The 23,239-nt window shown below is 39.9% G+C and overlaps 1 protein-coding gene across 13 annotated transcripts in view; it reads left to right on the top strand.

Moving 5' to 3' along the window:
• ENOX2 (ecto-NOX disulfide-thiol exchanger 2) overlaps nt 1-23,239 on the top strand; it is a 288,002-nt gene that overhangs the window by 109,700 nt on the left and 155,063 nt on the right. For 8 of the 13 annotated variants that reach the window (XM_059883750.1, XM_024988844.2, XM_024988839.2 and 5 more), the window contains exon 3: nt 4,425-4,568. The exons of 4 other annotated variants lie outside the window; for them this stretch is intronic. Coding sequence is in view for 5 of the 9 variants with exons in the window: in XM_059883743.1 (XP_059739726.1) it covers nt 4,425-4,568 (144 nt within the window). In the remaining 4 variants the exon portion in view is untranslated. Of the gene's footprint in view, nt 1-4,416; nt 4,569-23,239 lie in introns of all 13 variants that reach the window. One more of the 13 variants, XM_059883752.1, reaches the window with a different exon arrangement.

Raw genomic sequence — 23,239 nt, 5'->3', positions numbered from 1 at the left:
ACTAACGTTATCCTCAGGAATAAAAGGTCAAATGCTATGAGAAATTTATAAGACTTTAGAACATTTTTTGTTCTGTTAATTGTTGGTGACTCCCTCATTTGTTTTTCTTTCAGTGATTATCAGTAGAGTCCATAAGAAGTTAGACATCTCATCTGCTCATTTTAGGGGCATTAAGCAAGTTAACAATTGAACGAAATGTATCGCTAGTGGTAAAGAACCTGCCTGCAATGCAGGAGACATAAGAGATGCGGATTCGATTCCTGGGTCGGGAAGATCCCCTGGAGGAGGGCATGGCAACCCACTCCAGTATTCTTGCCTAGAGAATCCCATGGATGGAGGAGCCTGGCAGGCTACAGTCCATGGGGTTGCAAAGGGTCGGACACAACTGAGTGACTAACACACACACTCAAAGTAGATCACATATACATGACACAGAAAAGATCCTAAAAGTACCTATTGATTTACTGATTTATAGGTTGGTTTAATGCCACTTAAAGGAGGAATGAAACAGTACAATAAAAGTAGCTAAGAAGCGCTAGTGTCATAGGAATTTGCTATGTCTATAGATCTTGTTCTTGAACTACAGTCTTTGGAGACTGTATTGGATTTTGGATAATGTAAAATGTGGATTTGTATTCAATGGATGAGCCTTCTGGGTGGGATGTCTCTCCTTGATATGAGATCTTTTTCTATAAGTAACAAGGCTGAGATAGTGTGCTACATTATCAGAATTTTCATATATTTGAATCATTTATGAGGTGGATACACAGAAAGTAGTAGAAATCTCAGTCTTATTCAGTGCCAAACAAAAATCTGTATATTAGTACAGGTTAGTCCTAATTTGACCTGATAGTAGAAAGCTCTGTAAAGTAAATTGTGGCAGTGACTATTACAGCAGCTGGGCACAAAGAGATCATTGATCTTCTTTGAGGAGAATCATGGAAATTCTTCAGTGCTTTCCACAAAGCCCAGAAATCATTTGCATCTGTATTGCAGACATCATTGCATGTCTTTAGGGACTTAAATACTTAAGTCTCTAAAGTTATCATCTGGGAGTAAATAAAAGAGAAGAACGATTATAGTCAAATGTCTACGACTAAATACATTTAATTCATCAGATTTTGTTCTTGGACTCCTTCAGTTTTTAGAAAACAGTACAAACAGCAATAAAAGACTCAATGATGAAAGTAAGGTATATCCTTGGAGGGCAAATTCAGACCAATCTCCTCACATTCTATGTCAAAAATTCAAGATGTTATAAATGGAAATTAGCAGTTAATATTTATTGAGCATCTGCTATATGCCAGATGTGATGCAGAATGTTCCACATACATGATGTCATGTAATCTTATTTTTAACAGTCCCACGAGTTAGTGTTATTAGCCTCCTTTTACAGCTCATAGCTCTGAAGCTCTGTAAGATCCTCAGTCATCTACTTAATAAGGCAGAAAAATGGACTAATATATTATTCTATGAAATTATCAAATGTGAAAGAAAAAATTCTTCTGATTAACCATTATTAATGAGAACCTCCTAATCCCATGCATTCCTTTCAATCAAGATTTTACCATCCTGTAATATAGTATTCAAATGATGGAGATGCATTTGAAATTTAATTATTTTAAGTAATATTGATATAATCAGCATCAGAACTTTTAAACTGTGTCATTAATTCTTTATTCTAACTACATGAGTTCATAGAATGAGTCAGCTACCCCACCCTATTGAGAATTCATTCATTCAACACTCACTATGTGCCAGGCATGATGCTAGGCACCAAGATGCTAGAGATATGGCTATAGGAGAGAAAGAGAGACAGATCCTCCTTAGAAGAGCTACTTACAAACTTCAAACTTCCAGGGGAAAAGTTTGTTTTAATTCACTTCGAATATGTATATATATGTTTGCTTATCTTTGCAACAGCACTGTGAAGTGTTATCATTCCCCTTTTACACATTATGAAGGTAAGGACAATTGCATAAATTGCCAGAAGTTACCCAAATAGGACTTCCCTGGTAGCTCAGCTGGTAAAGAATCTGCCTGCAATGTAGGAGACCCCGGTTCGATTCCTGGGTCAGGAAGATCCCCTGGAGAAGGGACATCCTACCCACTCCAGTATTTATGGGCTTCCTTGGAGGCTCAGACGGTAAAGAATCCGCCTGCAATGTGGGAGACCTGGGTTCGATCCCTGAATTGGGAAGATCCCCTGGGGGAGAGCATGGCAATGCAGTCCAGTATTCTGGAGAATCCCCATGGACAGATGAGCCTGATGGGCTACAGTCCATGTGGTTGCCGAGAGTCGGACATGACTGAGTGACTAAGATAGTAAATGATAGGGCCAGGATTTGAACCCCAATCTCTCAGGCTTCAAAGCATATATTGTTTCCACTATAATATTCTATCTTCCATGGAACTTGTTTTGATCAGCCTGATATCGCAGAAAGAAATAACAAGAAAAGTCTTAGAATAGTACACTAATCATATTGGACTCTGTGACTATTCAAGTGCAAGAAATACATTCATTTGTAAATTATATAAAAGCTAATCTTCTTTGAAAATAGTCTTGGTTATGATCTGAATGTTTTCTAGTGTTAGTGTTAGGTGCTCAGTTGTGTCTGACTCTTTGTGACCCCGTAGACTGTAGCCCGCCAGGCTTCTCTGCCCATGGCATTCTCCAGGCAACACTACTGGAGTGTGTTGCCACTTCCTTGTCCTGGTGATCTTCCCAACCCAGGAATTGAATCGGGGTCTCCCGCATTGTAGCTGGATTCTTTACAGTCTGAGCCAGATAGCAATTGGTCTTTGTTTCTTTAGTTCTGGTCATGGTAGGGATTTAATAGGACATGGGTAGGATGCAGCGAATGGTTGAGTTAAGACACAGAAGCAAGTTTTTATTTTTTCACTTAGTTACTCAGATGATGTAAAGGAAAATGTTTGACAAGTCCCAGAAGACATTTTAATGGAAGTGTTCCAAGTGGAATCTACAAATGGTATTTGTTCCATGGGCTGAAAACAGCATAGAGATACTTTTCATTAAAAACAAGAATGTGAAGCCATTTTGTTAGCACCTTAACATTCATTTTACTGAAATTTGGTTGACCTTTAACTGACTGAATTCCAAATTTTTATTGACATTTTACAACATTTCCTTAAGAATTGTACAGCTATGGGCTACAGAAAAATTGAGAGTTAAGAGTGAGCCATAGCAAGCCAACTTGATTCCTCTTTTGATAGGATTAGAGGACCAGTAGATAAAAGACTTAGGAAAAATCACCTAACTTTGGATTTTTAACAAAGCTCTTGATTCCACATTTCATGAAGCTTTAATTGAAACACTTTAAATTCCAGGTGCTGCTGCCAGAGGAGTAAGAAACTATCTCTGTTCACCCCTGACTGAAACATATAAGACTTGGGAATAAAAAATGCCTTTTGCCATTTTATATTGTGTGGTAGTGACTGGTAAAGTGACCATGCTCTGAGATCATTTGAAGAGGATGGGATTAATACTACCCAAACCTGGATTGTAATTTCCCATCATTCCAACTACTAAATAACTCCCTTGCAAGTTTTATATCTTTGTTTCCTTTTCTGGTTTGCTTATAGTTTTCCTTTTTGGAAATCCTTATATTATTGTTGGCAGTGACTTTAACACCAGGATAGGTGGGCTACAATCCAGGGGGTCGCATAGAGTCAGACACAACTGAGTAACTAAGCACACACACACACATAGTCTAATGTTACATCTGCATCAATTCAACAATCCTTGCAATGAAAGAAAGGGAAAAAATGTCAAGAGATAATCTAAAAAATATGTGACCAAACTTTTCAAAGAAAGAGTAGGTCCATCCATAGCTGTATTTAAAGAGGGTCCTAGCTCTTTAGGCTTCCCAGGTGGTGCTAGTGGTAAAGACCCTGCCTCCTACTGCAGGAGATGTAAGAGACGCAGGTTCAATCCCTGGGTCAGGAAGATCCCCTGAGAAGGAAATGGCAATCCACTCCAGTATTCTTGCCTGGAGAATCCCATGGACAGAGGAGCCTGGAGGGGCTACAGTCCATAGGGTCACAAAGAGTTGGACATGACTGAAGCAACTTAGCACGTAGCACTATCTCTTTCAGGGAGGTGATAGCCATAATGTTATTTATGGTCATAAACGTTAATTTCCAAGAAACAGGAAGGATCTTACAAATGACAGAGCTGCAGCTCTTACAAAAGACAGAGTCTTATAAAACCCTGTATTTTAATTCTGTACTTATCAACAAGATCTGTAAAAATGGCAGAGGGCAACTAATTGGCTTTAAGGAATCCACCTGTTACTGCCAAACTTTTAAGATAGACACTTTTCCTCTAGTGGCTCATACAATAAAACCTAGAGACATCCCAGTCCTTAATGGAGTCTGGATTTGGCTTTCTTTTTCTTCTTTAGGGTTGAACCAGCTGCCCTTTGACCCTGCCAACAACAACGAGCCCCTGCAGTTTGGTAGTGCCAGTGGCCCTCTGGTCACAGAAGGCCTCATTGAGAATGGAGGGGAGTCAAGCAAGAAAAGAAAGAGAACAAATGCTCCTTCAGGTAAGCTAGGCAATAATCCATGCTCTTAGGCCAGTGCCACTGAGTCAACAATGTCCCAGAGCCTTGTATGTGGTGGGCACTGGTCTAGGATTTGTAGGAGCTATAGAAATGAGAAAGAGGCCCCTGCCCTCAAGGAATTCATGGTGGAATAGAGGGAGGAAAAAGCACATACTTAAATAACTCTAATCATAAAAGAGAGTATTGTCAGCACTGTGGTGAATGTGTAAAAGGGAAGCAAACCTATGGGAGCACAAACAGGGGATGAGTTTCAGTCAGCTTTGGGCATCATGGAACACTCCAAAGCAGACGTGGCATCTGTAGCTGGCCCTTGAATGCATAAGCTTAAGACAAGAAGAGATGAATAAAAAACATTCGATTTATGCAGAAAGAATTACATGAATGAATGATGTCACTGGACATCTTTCTTTGTATGTACAAGTAGTAGGAACCGTCACTTGTACTTCTCATGTGGATAACTGCCTATATTTGCATCTCCCCACCCCACCCCTGTTTCCCCCAGTACACACCATGCCCGCATGTGTTCCATGCCCTCATAGCTCTCTTAGAACAGCTGATGAACAGATTGTTCTAAATCCTGTATAACAGCTAACTGAATTTTTAGCCTCCCCTGCAATTACCCCCATTGTTCATGCTCTGTTGGCCTAGTCGCATGTTATATTTCTCCAAAACAAGTGGGGGGGAAATGGGAGAACCAGATCTTCACTGATCACTTCAAATATTAAGTGATTAAATATTGAAATATTAATATAAATATTAAAGTAAGAGAAAATATTTTTAAAATTTCATCTCTTTGTTACTTGGCTAGTCATTTGAAAATAGTATCTGTAATCCATAGAGACTGATCTGAGATTTTAATATAGGCCTAATAGACATGTGCATGGGGTTTGGGGTTTTGTTTCATTCTGTTTTTTACTATTACTTTGACATCTGCCTTATAAAATGGAGCATGTTTACAAACATACAACATCATGCCTGACTCTTAGATCATAGGTCTTTCTGCTTATAAATCAAGATATTTGTTCAATACAAGTTTGGAAAACAAAAATACAGTAAATCATTAGCTATCTAGAGCCCTCAAGAAAAGTGTGATTTTTTTTTGTTTTTCGTTTTTTTTGGAAAGGTGTAGTATACAGCTAAGGAAATGGCTTGAGTTGTAATCCTAGCTCTCTCTGTCTGTGGCTGCAGGTGGATTTCTTAACCTCTCTGACTTTCACTTTCTTCAACTGTAATGGTAAAAATGGCACTAAAACCTCTTAAGATTATTAATAGAGTTAAATGAAATTAGGTAAATTGTTTAGCTTGATATCTGCACACACTTCTTCCCTTAATAAATCCCTTCATAAATGTTGCTATTTTGTTATTATATGATAATATTACAACTTCATTGTTTTAAACATCAATGCATTTCACATTTTTAGGTTAAACATTGTGAATACAAATTGTGTATGTGTAACATCTGTCTTTTTAAGTCATATATTCAACATAATCTAGACTTTGCTTGACCATTTAAATGCAAAATTCCAGTCATTAGTCATTGTACTGTGATGGATATGAGTTTGAGTAAGCTCTGGGAGTTGGTGATGGACAGGGAAGCCTGGCATGCTACAGTCCATGGGGTTGCAAAGAGTCAGACACGACTGAGTGACTGAACTGAACTCTGCGGCAATACTCTATTATACTTTTCTGGGTTTACTAAGGAATATAGACCTTTTAACTTTAAGCTGTCCTAGACTGTAGTGGCTTTTTAGTTATTACAACCACATCAGCCCCATTTTATCCACGTCCTGTCTCCTTTCTGCAGCCTGCACTCATCTCTAGTTTCTCTAACTGTCCCTTCTGTAACAGCCCCTTTTCTCCTTTTAATCAGTTACAAACTTAAAAAAAAAAAAAAAAAAAAAAAACAAGCAAGATCTCCAGGTCAGTGTTTTAAATGAATATGTTAAGTAAGAGTTAAATCAGCTGTGAGAGAACCTGCTATGGAGAGAGATGCATGATTTAGGGCATCAACTTTAAAACATCTATTTTGGCTGTTCTGACGCCTTTTTTCATCACCTAGTTTTTCCACTGTGTTCGTGGTGAGTGATGTACTAGTTTAGAATAATACCTCCAGAACATTGGTTAGCTCATGAGGGTGGAGAAAAGGGGCATGTATTAATCTGAATTGTGTGAACTGACTTTTAAAGAATTGCAGTTTTATTCTTAATGAGCATACTCAGTGAGAGCAAAGTAACTGTTGCAGATATAGGATTTTAGCAGTAGATTGTTAATCTATAATTAGCAGAATCAATTTGCATTCAAATAATGAATATGCGTAAGCTCTTAAAAAACAGTATGTTCTTAAAAATAGGTGAACTAGGCCCCTGGCAGGCTCTATTATCTCCCTTGTAATCTTTTTCACACTATTTCCTTAGTGAACCCTTTCTTTGTAAGTATAATAGTACAGTGGTAAGTCCAGCCCAGGTTAAATTACCACAAATTCTAAATTAGTGTAGTCCAAATTAATGAGATTTTACTATACAAGGAGTCTCATAATTGTTCAGCTGGCAATCTTATGGTATTATAAATGAGCAGATTGTTTTATAAGGGTATTTTCTTCCTATGCAGTTCTGCCGGAGCCAGCCGGCAAAGTCGATCAGGTCCCGAGAATGTGCACGACGCGGCTGAGAAAGAATACTACAGCTAAGATGGGGTCGAGAGGATCAGACACGTCTCCACAAAGGGAAGCGGTCTGACCATGACTTTATTCAGCATCTTATATTTATACAGGAGAGCAAGAGAAAAACAAGACAGTTAACATTTTTCTTGGCTCACCTCTACATCTTACGAAAAGTCACAAGAAATCTTGAGAGCATGGGAATGGCACCCTGTTATTATTTCTTACACCAGATAACATTTCCTTGTGAGTGAGAAGTTTGTCCAGAACTCCAGGTGTCTGCAGTTAATAGTCGCCTAATCTCTGGGGTGGCGGGACAGAGAGCTATGCTTGCAAGCAAACCCTCAAGGACTGAAGCAGCTCCCAGGGCTGTGTCCTTTAGATAAAGGACCCCGTTCTCATGGGCAGCTCCCCGCACAGTTCTAGACAAAAGGAAGAGGGAATATATTTTGTGAGTAGGAACTTCCTGCTTCTTTTATCACCATTGCCTGCATCCTAGCAAGAAGGAAAGCCAGGGGCTACCAGCCATTTCAGTTCTAAGCTGAGATACTCATGCAGCCATTACATTGCTCAACCCTGTGACCTCTTTGAATCAAAACTCTCTCTCTCCCTCTCTATCACAACACATGATGGAGAGTTCCGCGCCTGCAGCTCTGGTTCCTCACTGTACATTCTATTCTTCCTTTCCCACCCCTCATACCTCACCCTTTTCTACAAACTGCCTCTCCCTTTTTATACTAGAATTGATCTCTTAAAGGTCCCCAGCAACCTCCAGGTTGTCACAGTCAGTGACCCTTTGACAGGTCTCAGCCACCTTGACCTGTTTGCTTCATTTCATGCTGTTAAAACTTCACCTTGCTTGAATTCTTTCTACTTCTGCTTTCCTTCGCAATACACTTTGCAGATTCCTCTTCCTTTTCCGACTCTTTCAAGCATTCTTTCTCCTTTTCTTCCTGCCTCTGCTTTAAGTGAGTATACTATTATCCACGGGCTTCCCTCATGGCTCAGATGGTAAAGAATCCACCTGCAATGCAGGAGACCCAGGTTTGATCCCGGGGTGGAGAAGATACCAGTCCAGTATTCTTGCTTGGAGAATCCCATGAACAGAGGAGCCTGGCGGGCTACAGTCCATGGGGTTGCAAAGAGTCAGACACGACTGAGCAACTAAGTATGCACGCACTATTATACACATTTATAGGTAAAGAAATAAAGGATGAATAAACTTTCCTAAGAATGAGCATTTAGCAAGTGGTTTGACTAGACCTGCAACTCCAAAGCTTTTCTCTAACTACTTTCCCAGAAGTACTGTGTCTGTAGATATTAGGAGTCTGGGTCTGTTATTAAAATGCATAGTAAGCATTGGTGGCACACTAGGGAAAGCTGTGTTTGAGAGTAAGGTGAGCAGCACTTGGCTTTGATATCTCTAGGATCCCTTCAAAGGTGGAGATCCCATTGTCCCTTCTTTTCAGCTACTCCCCCAACAAGTTTTCTATTTCCACCAAGGTTGTCTGCTACCTTTCTCCAAATAGGCAATGGGCCTGCCTACTTTGGGACCTTGCTCACGCCATTTACTTTGCCTGGCATGCTTGTCGTCTTCTTTCACATGTCAAAAGCATGTCCAAGGGACAGCACCTATTACAAGTCACACCTTCTCCAGGAAGCCTTCTGGAGCATCCTAGTTAGAATTATTCACTCATACCTCTGAAACTCCTTGGTCATTATATGCACATGAATCACTTGCCACTGATTATAGACCACCTTGAACTATTGGCTATCTGTTCACACTAATGTATCTTAACTTTTCAACTCAGTCATCAGCCCCTGATTGGAAGGGCCCCTGTGCCATATGTTTTTTGGCAGAGATACAGTCTTGCATTGGAGAAGGCGATGGCACCCCACTCCAGTGTTCTTGCCTGGAGAATCTCATGGACAGAGGAGCTTGGTAGGCTGCAGTCCATGGGGTCGCCAAGAGTTGGACACGACTGAGTGACTTCACTTTCCCTTTTCACTTTCATGCATTGGAGAAGGCGATGGCACCCCACTCCAGTATTCTTGCCTGGAGAATCCCAGGGACGGGGTAGCCTGGTGGGCTGCTGGCTATGGGGTCGCACAGAGTCAGACATGACTGACGCGACTTAGCAGAAGCAGCAGCAGTCTTGCATACAATAGATGTTAAAGAAATGTTTGTTGACTGATCACATATCTGGCAGAAGAATTACTTTCCCTTTGCCTTAATATTCTGTTATTCTCTTGTCACTCACATGGTAGACCTGTGCACAAGCTAGGCACTCAGTATCTAATGTTGATTAACTAACTGCCTCACTCATCCCTAAAGGTCAGACTCCAGACATTCATGAGATTACATCCCTAGAGCAACCACACATTGAATCTGTGTGCTTGTGAAACAGATACCGACCCTAATGGAATCTTTTCCTCTTAACTGGATGAAATTTCACGTGTGCCCAAGGGAAACTGACAGCTGGAATTGGGTGTCCTGTCCCAACTCCTCTGTGAAGTAGATCCATAACCTGAATTATATATTAGTGTGTATTTGGCCATAAACTCTTTCTATGTGGATCTGGCTGCTTTGCACTCTTAAGGTGAGTTCAGAACTCTTCAGTGTGTTTGCTCTCAAATTTTACCTTTTCCCCATGGAAATGTTTCCTGGTGATTCTGCAGCTGCACAGATTTTCTAAGATTGTGGTGAGTCCGCTTATTCACATGGTTCTCTATGGCCAAAGAGTTAGAAACATTTTAAACCCTTGTCAAATCGTAGTGCCAAGTTCCTATCCAGGAGATACCAGCTGTCTCGTGGTTTGAGATCCACCTGGATTTGTAGAAGCAGAAATACCAACCCTTTTTGCAAATGCTTCCACTGAAGTGGAAGAATCTATGAGTCAGCAAGGCCAACCAGATGATGACTAAAATAAAATGCACTGTTTTAAGCACCAACATCACAATACACTGGCATTCTAATAAAATGCCAGCTCATTGAAAGAGTGGGCAACTAATTCGGGGATAATTATGATACCAGAATGATCATCCAGATGTGGACATAGTCCTGCCTCTATTGCCTTCCCTCATAGTTCTGTATTGAAAGATAAGTTTGCGTTTAATTATGTGATGCCTAATACTGGCAAAAATAAGCAATTTTGCCAAAGTTCATGTGAATAATGAATAGCTCAGTATGAAAAGAAGAGCCTTCAACCATTTTCCATTTGCAATAATGATTGAACCCTAAGAGTACAAGTTTTCCAGGAAGACCCTTGAGTTCAATGATAATTTGCATTGATATTGTGATTCTTTCTCTTAATATATTTTCATATTCATTTCACTTTCCAGATGAGGTGCCAATAACCAGAGAGGAGACATAACTTTGACTGAGATGGAGTGGCATCACCAGGAATGTTAGGATATTCTAAGGACCTCCAGACAGTTTCTCAACTGGATCATAGACTCCTAACTCAGTTTTCACGGTTTCCTTTAGAATTCCTAGAAGTCAGAATGAGACTTGACAATATAAAAGACAGTGAGCAGTTCCAGCACTGCCAAGACTAAATTAACAAGGAGGAGAGGTTCAGTCAGACGTAAAGAAGAACTATGTTGGAATGAGTTATCAGAGGAAGTTGTTTAAGCCTGCTTGGAAAAGAAATATAAAAATGGGATCAACACTCATCTGCCTGAGAGTACTTTTGTTCCTTTCTTACCTAGAAGAGGGGCAATGAACCAAGGAACTTTTTAATGACACTTTCAGCCCTTTGATTTACCTCAGCCTCACAAGGCTAAGACTTTTATTTCATATGTACTTTGAAGTCCACAAGTGAAAGCATTGATTGTTTTTAAAGAGAGAAAATGCCACCATTTTATATCTTGGTGTGTGGTATTTCTAGCATGTCAGCTGAATTATTATATTGCCAAAGGCAAGAAGAGCTTATTGTTCCTTGAGATGGAATTAAAATAAGAAAAAGAGTAGACTAATAGCCCTACTCAATCTCTTTAGTCCTTTGGATGTTTTTATCTGGTTACAGTTTCAAAAAATAAAGCCCTATCTTGATAACTAGAGGATCAAAAAGTAAGCTGTCTTCTTTCTCAGTTCTGATAGAAACTCAGTCTGAAATTTTTCATCCTCAAGGACTGTCAGGAGGAGGGGAGATTGAGCATGGCACAGAAGACGCAAGATAGAAAAATGCAAACACACCTCTCTTAACTTGCTCCAACCATCTGAATAGCTTTGGAATGATTTTGTGACTTCTTGTACCTCCTAAGTTCTCTCACAGACCTGAAGTATGAGTCAGCCTCATGTGTTGGTAATATAGACGCTAATGATATAGGTGTTGAGTCATAGTATTTCAGAGTTGAAGGCAATCTTGTCTAACTCCATCATTTTCACAAATGAAGAAACTGAAAGCCAGCCAGAGAAGGGACTTTCCTAAAGTCATGTGATTAATTATGAATAGTAGCAGAACCAGAACTGCTTATTACCAGACCTTTATAATCATTTCAAGTTGGCTAGGACTATGGCATGTGATTGATTCATTTGTATTGAAGCAAGTTTATCTGTGACCTAGAGGAGCTGCCTTCCTCCATGCTAGTAGTATCAATATTGCATGATTTGTAGCAAGCTAACGCAGTGGTATATAGGTCCCATATCTGTTCTGTCTGCCACACAGGGAAGGGCCCTTTGATCTCAAACTAGAAAAATAGTTTGAATCTGGGAAACACCTATGAGGAAATTGTTTTTGTAGAGCTACAAGTCCAGCAGCTCAGCAAATCACAGAAGCAGCTCTTTGTGATACCTGCTTACTTGGCAGGGAACAGTTTGTTTCCCCCATCCCAGCCTACCCTACAGCCACTACATCCAAATAGGAAAAAATTTCATAATGGTGTTTTGTCTGTTATTTAAGCTTTGTCGCATAATTTTGTCTAGAGGATCTCTTTCAATTTCTCGATTTTGAGGGTAAAGACTTGTCTGATAAAAATCGGTTTTAGGTCAGTAAAATCCAATTTCACAGTAAAAGGATTCTTGGATTTGGAAAGGTTGTTTCTCTCCTGTTAGCTTAGTAAAGTCATCAAAGCAAGTGTTGTTCTTGACTTTGAGGTTTATTTGGGCCTCTGTGGCCTCACTGGCCTCAGAGAGAAATAAGCATACTGAGACATGTTATAGGAGAAGGCAATGGCACCCCACTCCAGTACTTTTGCCTGGAAAATCCCATGGACGGAGGAGCCTGGTGGGCTGCAGTCCATGGGGTTGCTAGAGTTGGACACGACTGAGCGACTTCACTTTCACTTTTCACTTTCATGCATTGGAGAAGGAAATGGCAACCCACTCCAGTGTTCTTGCCTGGAGAATCCCAAGGACAGGGGAGCCTGGTAGGCTGCTGTCTATGGGGTCGCACAGAGTCGGACACGACTGAAGCGACTTAGCAGCAGCAGCAGCAGCAGACATGTTATATGAAGAATACTGCAGACTGTGAGTTTGGTACTCGATTTGCCACTTGCAACTCTTTGGACCCAGGGCAAATCACAGAAGCCTTTTCCAGTTGCTACTTCTGCTAAATGGGAAAAGTGTTTTGAAAACTATCAGATACTACTTGTATAGTTACTACTACTGCTGCTTGTCGAGTCTGCGAGTGTGAGTGCTCTTCTCCTTTCAATTCTGAGTCAAACTGAGAGCAAATACAAAAAGCCACTTGAGGAACAAAATACAGTATCAACTTTATTATGAGTAAAACTATAAGAACATGACTTGGCCTAAGGTCTAATGAAGCTTCCTGCCATCTCCTGCTCCAAATCTCTACATTGATACTCACCGATAGGGAAGATTGAGTCAGCAGAACAGGCCATTTACCTTATCATTGTCATTGAGCGTGATGCCCTAGGTCACAATTCAGTGGAAGCTAGAAATTAAGAGCAAGATGGGCCTCTGGGCCTGCCAACTGGAAAACAGTGCCTGTGCCGTAACTAAGTGCTGCTCACTTTAGAAGAGAGAAAGGGTCATGTTCAACTTGAGGACATTTTGACCCAAGAGCCAGAATGAAGAGGTTAAACCAGAAATGAGCATTTATTTTTATTCTAATCTTACTAATCAGATAAGTGGATGTTCCTCCTGTGCCAAAGAGCAAGCAAGGGTGGAGAGAAAACCCAGAGAAGTTTCTATAGTACTGTCTGTCCTCTCTCACAAGTAGAATGGATGTTCTCTCCTCCCCATGGAATGATGCCAAGTGTGATGAGAACCTCCACCATCCCAACATTGCTGTTTATTTGCAGATAAATATGACTTTGGATTTTTCTATTTTCAGAATTCTTTTTAACAAAGGGAAACTAGCAATGACAGACCATTTCAAGGTACAAAAAACATGGTTGTTCTAGCACCATGTGTTATATTTAGATTTTTACTTCTCCATGTATAAAGTCAAGACAAATTCCAGATGGAATTCAACTTTCTATCATCTGATTTCGCCTCAGAGTAGTACCTTACAGGGAGGAGATTTCGTTTTCATGACTTTCAAACACAGACACCTTTGCTGCCATTTTAGCATTGTCATTTCACATGTGATTGCAGATTCTACATGCCTTCCTTTCCCTTCCATGACACCAGAGTGTAATACTTAAATACTTTATTACTACTACTACCAGTGTGCCAGACGCTGTTCTAAGTGTTTCAAATGTGTTAAATAATTTTACTTTCATGGCAACTCTATGATTATCCCCATTTTACTGACAAAGAAACAAATACAGAGAAGTTAAGTAATTTGTGCAAATAGTAAAGAAGTAGAGGAGATATGGCCCAAACCCAGACAGGATAGCTCTAAAGTTATTGTCAAAAATCAATTGAGTCAGAATGGAAATTGAGGAAGAGCCAGGCATCAATGTTTTTTAAAGGCATTGCAAATGATTTCATTATGCAGCCAGGCTTAAGGACCCGTTCAGCTACCCATACTGCATCTGAGCAACTAGATGTACTTAGGCCACTATGGTTCAGAATGCTGGCCATTTGTAGTGCAGCAGTCCTTACTTTTCCATGGAGATATGTTCCAAGATCCCCCAGTGGATGCCTGAAACTGGGGATAGTAGCGATCCCTACATATACTGTATTTTTCCCCTATACATGCATCCTATAATAAAGTTTAATTTATAAATTAGGCACAGTAGGAGAATATCCAAATTGCCAGGATAACTACTCTTGTACTTTGCAGCCACTATTAAGTAAAGTAGGGATTGCTGCTGCCGCTAAATCTCTTCAGTCGTGTCCGACTCTGTGCGACCCCATAGACGGCAGCCCACCAGGCTCCCCTGTCCCTGGGATTCTCCAGGCAAGAACACTGGATGGGTTGCCATTTCCTTCTCCAATTCATGAAAGTGAAAAGAGAAAGTGAAGTCGCTTAGTCGTGTCCGACCCTCAGCGACCCCATGGACTGCAGCCTTCCAGGCTCCTCCATCCATGGAATTTTCCAGGCAAGAGTACTGGAGTGGGGTGCCATTGTCTTCTCGGAAAGTAAGGGTTACCTGAACACAAATACTACTGATACCACAGCAGTTGACTCAATAACCTAGGTGGCTACTAAGTGACTTACAAGAGGGATACATTGGACAAAAGGATGATTCGTGTGGCAGGACAGTGGGGGATTTGATCATGCTACTCAGAACAGCATGCCACTTAAAACTTATGGATTGTTTATTTCTAGAATGTTCCATTGAATATTTTTGGACCAAATTTGACCCTGGGTAACTGAAACCGCAGAGAGCAAAACCATGGATACTATATTCTATGATAAAGAATGTCTAACATCTTATGTCAAGAACTGAAGTAACGGTGAAGCAGTATACCAGAAGGTGACAAAGTAATTGTGTATATGTTGACCATTCTAGGTATTTCAACACAGAAAGAAGTAACCACCTAATTTGTAGTTTTCTTTTTCTCTGCTCCATTTCCTGATATCCATTTTACTACCTATTGAAATAAAAGTCCATGATGATGAAATTTCCTCAAAAGGATTGGGAGACAGTCTTGATTTTGTTTTCCTATCTCAATTTCCTTGATAATAGGAGCTATTTAGTTTAAACCATGCAGGCTGTGGTATTTCCATTGAGCAATTGCTTGTGTAATAGAATTAACTTTAAAATATTTTGCTTCTCCTACATTTGAATTTTAAGCAAAAGCAGCTTTCATGTGTAAGCTGTTTTATGGGATGTGGTAAGTGAGGGTTGAGAAGAGTGACACAGAAAACCATTAGATGTCCAACTGCTCAAATGGAATGTGCTATTTTTCAGGGGAGAGAGGTTTCAGCAAGTGGCATTCCCTAGCTCCAGTCCCTTTCTTCTGCATATTTGATTCAATAACAATACAGGAGCAGCAGGTTTTATGAAATATTGATTGTATGCCAACCTCTATAACCAAGTGTTTTACATATATAAATTCAAGCAAACTTCGTAACAAATCTGTAAAATAGATACCATTTTCTCCTTTGTTTATAGATAAGAAAACTGAGGCTTAGAAAACTTATGAAACTTTTTCAGGCTACAGTTAGTATATAGTAGTTCAGTTCAGTCACTCAGTTGCGTCCGACTGTTTGCGACCCCATGAACCGCAGCATGCCAGGCCTCCCTGTCCATCACCAACTCCCGGAGTCTACCCAAACCCATGTCCATTGAGTCGGTGATGCCATCCAACCATCTTATCCTCTGTCATCCCCTTCTCCTCCTGTCCTCAATCTTTCCCAGCATCAGGGTGTTTTCCAATGAGTCAGCTTTTTGCATCAGGTGGCCAAAGTATTGGAGTTTCAGCTTCAACATCAGTCCTTCCAATGAAGACCCAGGACTGATCTCCTTTAGGATGGACTGGTTGGATCTCCTTGCAGTCCAAGGGACCCTCAAGAGTCTTCTCCAACACCATAGTTCAAAAGCATCAATTCTTTGGCTCTCAGCTTTCTTTATAGTCCAACTCTCACATCCATACATGACCACTGGAAAAACCATAGCCTTGACTAGATGGGCCTTTGTTGACAAAGTAATGTCTCTGCTTTGTAATATGCTGTCTAGGTTGGTCATAACTTTCCTTCCAAGGAGTAAGCGTCTTTTAATTTCATGGCTGCAGTCATCATCTGCAGTGATTTTGGAGCCCAGAAAAATAAAAGTCAGCCACTGTTTCCACTGTTTCCCCATCTATTTGCCATGAAGTGATGGGACCAGATGCCATGATCTTAGTTTTCTGAACGTTGAGCTTAAGCCAACTTTTTCACTCTCCTCTTTCACTTTCATCAAGAGGCTCTTTAGTTCTTCACTTTCTGCCATAAGGGTGGTGTCATCTGCATATGTACAACAGTACATAAAAAGAGGGAGGCAGGATATAATCGTGGTTAAGAGTACATGCTCAGAATCCTGGCTCTGACATTAGGCAAATTATTGAAGCTCTTTGGGCCTCAGTTTCTTCACCTATAAAATAGAAGTCTTAATACCAAGTGCACAGGTTGTTTGGGGATTAAATGACAAGGTGATGAAACAGTGCTTAGTACATGGTGTTCTTTTGTTCAATGAATATTTATTGAGTCTTAAGTGTGAACCATCATGGTAGGTATTAAAAGTACAGCTGTAAATAAGACAAATTCCAACCCTGGCCTTGTGATGTTCACCATCTAGTAAGGAAGACACTCATTAAGCAAATAATTACACAAATAATTACTTGTAATTATGCTGAGTGCTATCAAAGAGTGACTGCTTATAGTGAATACTCGGTAAATAAGAGCAAACATTTACTAAGTGGCTATTATACGTTGGGCACTAAGCCAGGAAGAAATTGAGTACAAGTGCATAATTGGATGAAGAGTAAAGGCATTTTCATGGAATTTTATTTCAGAGCAGGGTAAGGTTAATGAAGGTTAACTTCATTCCTCTGGCCAATCAAGGAAGCTTTGGAGGGATGGAGGCAAAATTTTGGAAGATGCTTGGTTGAGTTCCCTGGGAAGAAGAGAGATCAAATTAAGAATGTGTCTTCTTTCCCCAAAATGAGTTTCTAGAGATCATGCAAATCATCTAATGTGAGGGGCATCCCCAGCATGAGTAGCCTTTGTATCTGTCAAGATAGAGATTTTAAGAGGCTTGTGTAACAAGGAACAAGGCTTTCCCTCTGAAATGAATGCCAAGTGCTGAGTTTGCTTCAGAACTTGGCATGAAGTCTGAGCAGGCAACGAGTCATAACTACGTACTGTTGTCAGATGCTGATTTAAATATCATTCCATACAAATATAGTGGTTCTGCTGGCAAGCTGTTTTCTAATCTGGCCTTTTTTTTTCATTCCTCTCCATAATTACCCTGATCTAGGATGAACAGCCTGAGAAACATTGACTAATGCATCCTAAATTATCTCAGCAGGGTAACCACAAGATTTTAGCTTCTTTTGATTTTGTGCCAGGTCTCTGTTAAACAGTTTTTAAACCAACGTTAGGTGTGTACAGAGAGGTCTATAGATCTTCCAGGCTGGGCTTTCCAACAATTAAGACTGTTGTCCTTTGCTTTTGTGGTGCCACTCTGTGGCATAGCCTACAGGGAGGGAGGTGCTTTATATTTTTTGTTCTCCTGTCAAACAGCCAGTCATTTGTAGAGTTCTGTGTTGAAGCTCTGACTGCTGAGACGTGTTTTCTAAAGGTAGCTAAGAAACTTGATTCTCTGCCTTTACTCTGGGCCCCTAGCAGACAATGTTAAGCGTGACTTGGGACTCGACACTTCAGTAAAAGTCTGTTCTTTGTGCATGGAACATATAGTAATAGAAGCAGGTCCCAGAACTAGTCTCATTTACAGATGAGGTAATGGAGATTCAGAGGCTCAGTGGCTTGCCCAAGATGAGACAGCCAGCAAGCTATTCAAACCCAGATTTTCCGATGAGTCCTGTGCACTTTGCACCATGCCCCACTGGTTTCTAAGGTTTCTGAAGAAGGCAGTGACGTGATTTGAGCTGTTCTTTCAAAAGATACTCTGACCAAAGTGTTTTTATTATAGATTTGAAAGGGGGCAGAACCAGAAAGGCAAGTTTGAAGACTTTTGAATCATCCCAGGGAAGTGAACTATGGGCCTGAATCCGTGTTATGGGAGTAGGAATAGAGAAGAGGGGATAGATAAAAGAAACTTAATGGAGGTAAATCATCCTGAACTGTTATGGCTCAAAAAGCCATAAAACCTAGAAATGAAAAAGAGATGAAAATCATTGGGCCCAGTTCTTTATCTTTCTGCAAAATATAATTAACCCCACCTTGACAGATGCTTGTGTGTGTGCTCAGCTTTGTCTGACTCTTTGCAACCCTATGGCCTATAGCTCACTAGGCTCCTCTGTCCTTGGGATTCCAAAGGCAAAAATACTGGACTTGGTTGCCATTCCCTTCTCCAAGGGATCTTCCCAACTCAGGGATTGAATCCAGGTCTCCTGCATTGGCAGGTGAATTCTTTACCACTGTGCCACCTGGGAAGCTCTGCCATTTAGCCTAAGTGACTTGCCCAAAGTCCTAAATTAGTTTGGGCAGAAAGGAACTGGAGCTCAGAACTCCTTCTTCCTAGTATAGTATTCTTCCCACTAAAGCACAGGGTCTGTCAAATCTGTTTTTTAGTTTGTTAATTTTTTAAAAAACATTTTATTGACATGCATAAAAATACAAAATCATTCGTGTATACCAATGAACTTCCACAAAAGCACACCTATGTAACCAGCACCTAAGACAAAGCACAGACCATTTCTGACACCCTAGAAGGCCCTGGTGCCCTTTCGAAATCACTTACTTCCCCACCAAGGATGGTTTCTGCCCTGACTTGTGCTCCCTCTTTATAATAACCGCCTGGTGGGCTGTGTTAGAAATTGGGAAATTTACTACTGGGATCCTCTTGTTCATAGATATTTAGATTAATCCTATCTTTTGGCTGCCACAGAAAGGCTGCAAAGACATCCATGAGCATGCTAGTTTCTACATATGCTGGTGCTGCTGCTAAGTCGCTTCAGTCGTGTCCGACTTTGTGTGACCCCCATAGACAGAAGCCCACTAGGCTCCCCCATCCCTGGGATTCTCCAGGCAAGAACACTGGAGTGGGTTGCCATTTCCTTCTCCAATGCATGAAAGTGAAGTCGCTCAGTCGTGTCTGACTCTTAGCGACCCCATGGACTGCAGCCCACCAGGCCCCTCCGTCCATGGGATTTTCCAGGCAAGAGTACTGGAGTGGGGTGCCATTGCCTTCTCCGAGTTTCTACATATGAGCAAGTGTTACTCTAGAGTCTAAGAAACCGGATTGCAGAATTGAAGTGTTATGGGCTTTGTACATTTTAATAGCTTCTATAAAGGCCTCACCAAGTCAACACATCAGTGCTGCATCCAGTGTTGAGAGGGTCATTCTTTGTCTTCTTGCTGCCACACAGTATCTTTAAACATTTGACTTTTTGCCCATTAGACAAGCAATGAATTGTAGCTCTTTATTGCTTTAACTTGCATTTCTCTAATAAATAGTGGGTTTGAGATTCTTTTTTCAATGTTTTCTAATCCTTTATGTTTCTTGTGTATATCACTTGTGATATCCTCTGCTCATTTTTCTATGGTTATTTATCTTTTTGGACATGTAAGGTTCTTTTTATGTCATGGAAATTCATCTTTTTCTGTTAAATATGTTCTGGATGTTTCCCCATCTATTTTAACACTGTTTATGCTGTGTTCATTCACATCAAATCTATTTTTTAGTTATATCCCTCTTGTGGATTCTCTTGTCATTCCTGCAAGTATGGAAAAACCACACACTTTGGATTTTTTAGAGCAGCCTCACTGTTACATGTTTTAATCCCATTGTCCTCAAAACTATAAGAGCATATTTCAAATCATGCTTTCTCAATTACAGAGGCAGAAAAATCAGTCATCCCACCTATAGTTGTTGGCAATGAAGTTCTTGATCTGTTTTCCAGACAAGATCCAGGTGCTCTTTGAGGGAAAAAATAGGGTAGCAGGACACACCTGTCTTTAAGCTGTGGAATCTGGTATGCACTAAAGGGAATGTGAATATGGTGTAAACACTGGTCATTCTCAGCCTCATGTCCCAGCTGTCTTCTGCTATGGCACTCAGACAGCTTAGGCACTTTGGAATGTTTGGTTGCTACTTAAAAGTGTTTGGTTACACAGCAGGAGGTCTGGAAAAATTCTGTCTGGTGTCTATAAAGGGAAATGGAACTTCTTCTGGCGCATGAAAAGATCTCTTAAACTCCTGTCCATATTCGTTAGGTCTATAAAAATTTGTTGTATCTAAGAAATAGAAAGTTTTGATAATCAAAGTTTTTGAAATGTTGGGATAGAATTTAGCCTATTTATATAGCCAGTTTAAACACATTCTCAGCAATAAACAATTACAAGCAAATAATATGCTAGTATATTTATTCAGCAAATATTTAATGGATGCCTACTGTGTGTCAGGTGATATTGGATGGAAGGGTAGATGAAAATGCTGATTTCCAACAGAAACAGAAAGATGAATAAGATGAAAGGTGAATAAGGCTCTCACCCACAAGGTGCCTACAGTCTGGTAAATAGAATGTATTCTCTTGCATTGATGAAAAACACATCTCTAGGAATTCTAAAGGGACTATGTTGGTTAGTTTTTAGTTAGAGTTACTGAGCTTGCTTAAAAGCGATAAAATTGAATTCACCCTCATTTACTCAGTAACAGTGCCTGTTTCCTGTGTTTTCCTCTCAGAAGCCCCATTATTATACTCTCTTTTCAGAGAAAGCTGGTATGAGCATTCAAGTAAGCAAAAAATAGGCCTTCTCTCTTGCCAAAAATTTGCTTTTTCCAAGTGTCATTGACACCTTTAGGCTATGAAATGGTAAAAATAATCTTGGTTTAGATTGATAGGTATTTAGATGGTAGCAATAAGCGAAAACAATGAGATGGGGGCCTCAAGCCTTCTTAAGCCCTAAATGTCTTAAGGAATGACACATTTTTCACTGGTAAGTGTTCAGGGCTGATAATTGGCTTCCCGTTGTACACTGAACATGGCTTGAGAAGAAAATGCTTCCCCTCGATTATGAAATAGTGTTTGGTATTGTACTTTTAAAATTAATTCAGTAAACATTTGCTCTGATAATTAGACTGCATGGAGCTTCATGCTGAGGGTACGTTTTCATTTGTGTGTGCAATTTAAAAGTTTCTTAAGACCATAGGTTGCTTAAAAACTGACTATGGATGTCAGACTGATCCTTTTTTGCCTTCTCTAACCTATCCTCTCCCCTCCATCTAAACCTTGAACTTTCAACCCAGTGGGGAAGTTCTAAAGCATCAGAACTTTGAGGACAGCTCTGTGATTTTGAATTTCATCTCTCTGCACCCTGCCCTACCCACAACCTTCATACTCACACCATTTCTCACAACTGTTCTTTGAAAGGATCAGGGTGCCTTTGCTTCCAGGAGAGCTCAGGAGTTATTTTTGCAAGTTAGCAGCAGCCCAGTAATTCTATCTCCTTTCCTATGGAACAGGTGCTCAAGTCTTTCAAATTTCTTTGACCACTCTGGGTAAGTTTTCTTCCAAGACAAGAATATGTGACCCTGGGCATCTGCAGAAGGGCCAAACAACTTCTGCAGGGGGTATCCACTGTTATACTGAAAGCTTAGTTGGGAATAAGAAAAGAATCAGAGCACGCAGTGAGGTACTGGGAAGAATGAATGGGAGAGGTGAAAGAGATCATTATATAGATCATCTAGATCTAGTCTTTCCTTTACAACACTACCCCAAACCCTACCTCAAACCACTAAGTAGCTAGTACAGAGCTAAATATATAATTCACTGTCTGTGATATTTACTGACTTTGATAACATCCTTATGAGATTGGAGGGCAAGAGCCAGTATCGATTACTGCTTAAAACCCTGGGCTCTGGATTCTTGGGCTTAGAGCTGCCATAAACTAGTCTATGATTTTGAACAAGTAACTAAGTTCTCTAAGCCATAGTTCCCTTAATCTGTAAAACAGAGCAAACATTACCTACCTCATAGGATGACTTTGTGGATTACATGAAATCATTGATATTAAATTGCTTATTGTGGTGACTGCATGGAATAAGGAATCTAAAATTTTTACAAATAGAGAGCTCAGAAATAAGCCCATGTATGTATGGAGTTCTGATATATAAAAGAAGAAGCATGACAATTCAGTGGGAAATGTAGAGACTGTTTAATAAATGAAGCTGGAAAATAGTTATTCATATGGAAAAAGATGAAAATAAATCTTATACCATTTACAGGATTAATTGAGTATAAATTTCAAAAACAAAATTTTAAACTCCTAGTAGAAAATGCCAGTGAATATCTTCCAAACTTTGGAATAGATAAAGGCTCAGAAATAATATGCCTTAAAGTGTGAAATAAGACAAGTTACAAACTGGGAGAAAATATTCGCAAAACACAACTAACAAAGAAATACTATCAACAATATATAAAGGAGCTATAAACATTAAGAAAGTGCTAGTAGTCCCACAGAAAAATGGACAAAGACATGCTCTTTTTTTCACAAAAAACTGCAGTACAGAAGGCCAATTAACTTATGAGGAGATTCTACATCATATTAAGTAGGAAAAGGAAAATCAACTCACAAAAAGATACTGTTTTATATCCAGTTGGTTGGCAAAAAAGTAAAAGGTGATAATACCAAGGAACCTTTCTCATCTATGGTTCCTGAAGAGAATAAAGGACTAATGCCCTAAACTAACCATTGCATGTAAAGAATTAACTCCTCTCCTTTGTATCTAGAGGGGTATGATTTATGTACTGTCCTTGAGAAAATTGAGATTGTTTTCTTATTCTGTGATTTAGATGAGGAACCCTGAGAAAGACATGTATTAGAGAAGATGCAGAGTCGCATTTTTTATATATTACAAGTAGGAATATATATACATATATATGTGTCTATATATGTACATATATAATTTGCTGCAAGCACTTTGGGTTGCATGTTGACATTATCTCCTGAAGTTGAACATTCATCTACCCTGT

Source organism: Bos taurus, chromosome X (assembly GCF_002263795.3).
Source record: "Bos taurus isolate L1 Dominette 01449 registration number 42190680 breed Hereford chromosome X, ARS-UCD2.0, whole genome shotgun sequence".
Taxonomy (NCBI): Eukaryota; Metazoa; Chordata; class Mammalia; order Artiodactyla; family Bovidae; genus Bos; species Bos taurus.
The sequence above is the reverse complement of the archived record's forward strand: the minus strand, read 5'-3'. Positions and strand labels throughout refer to the sequence as shown.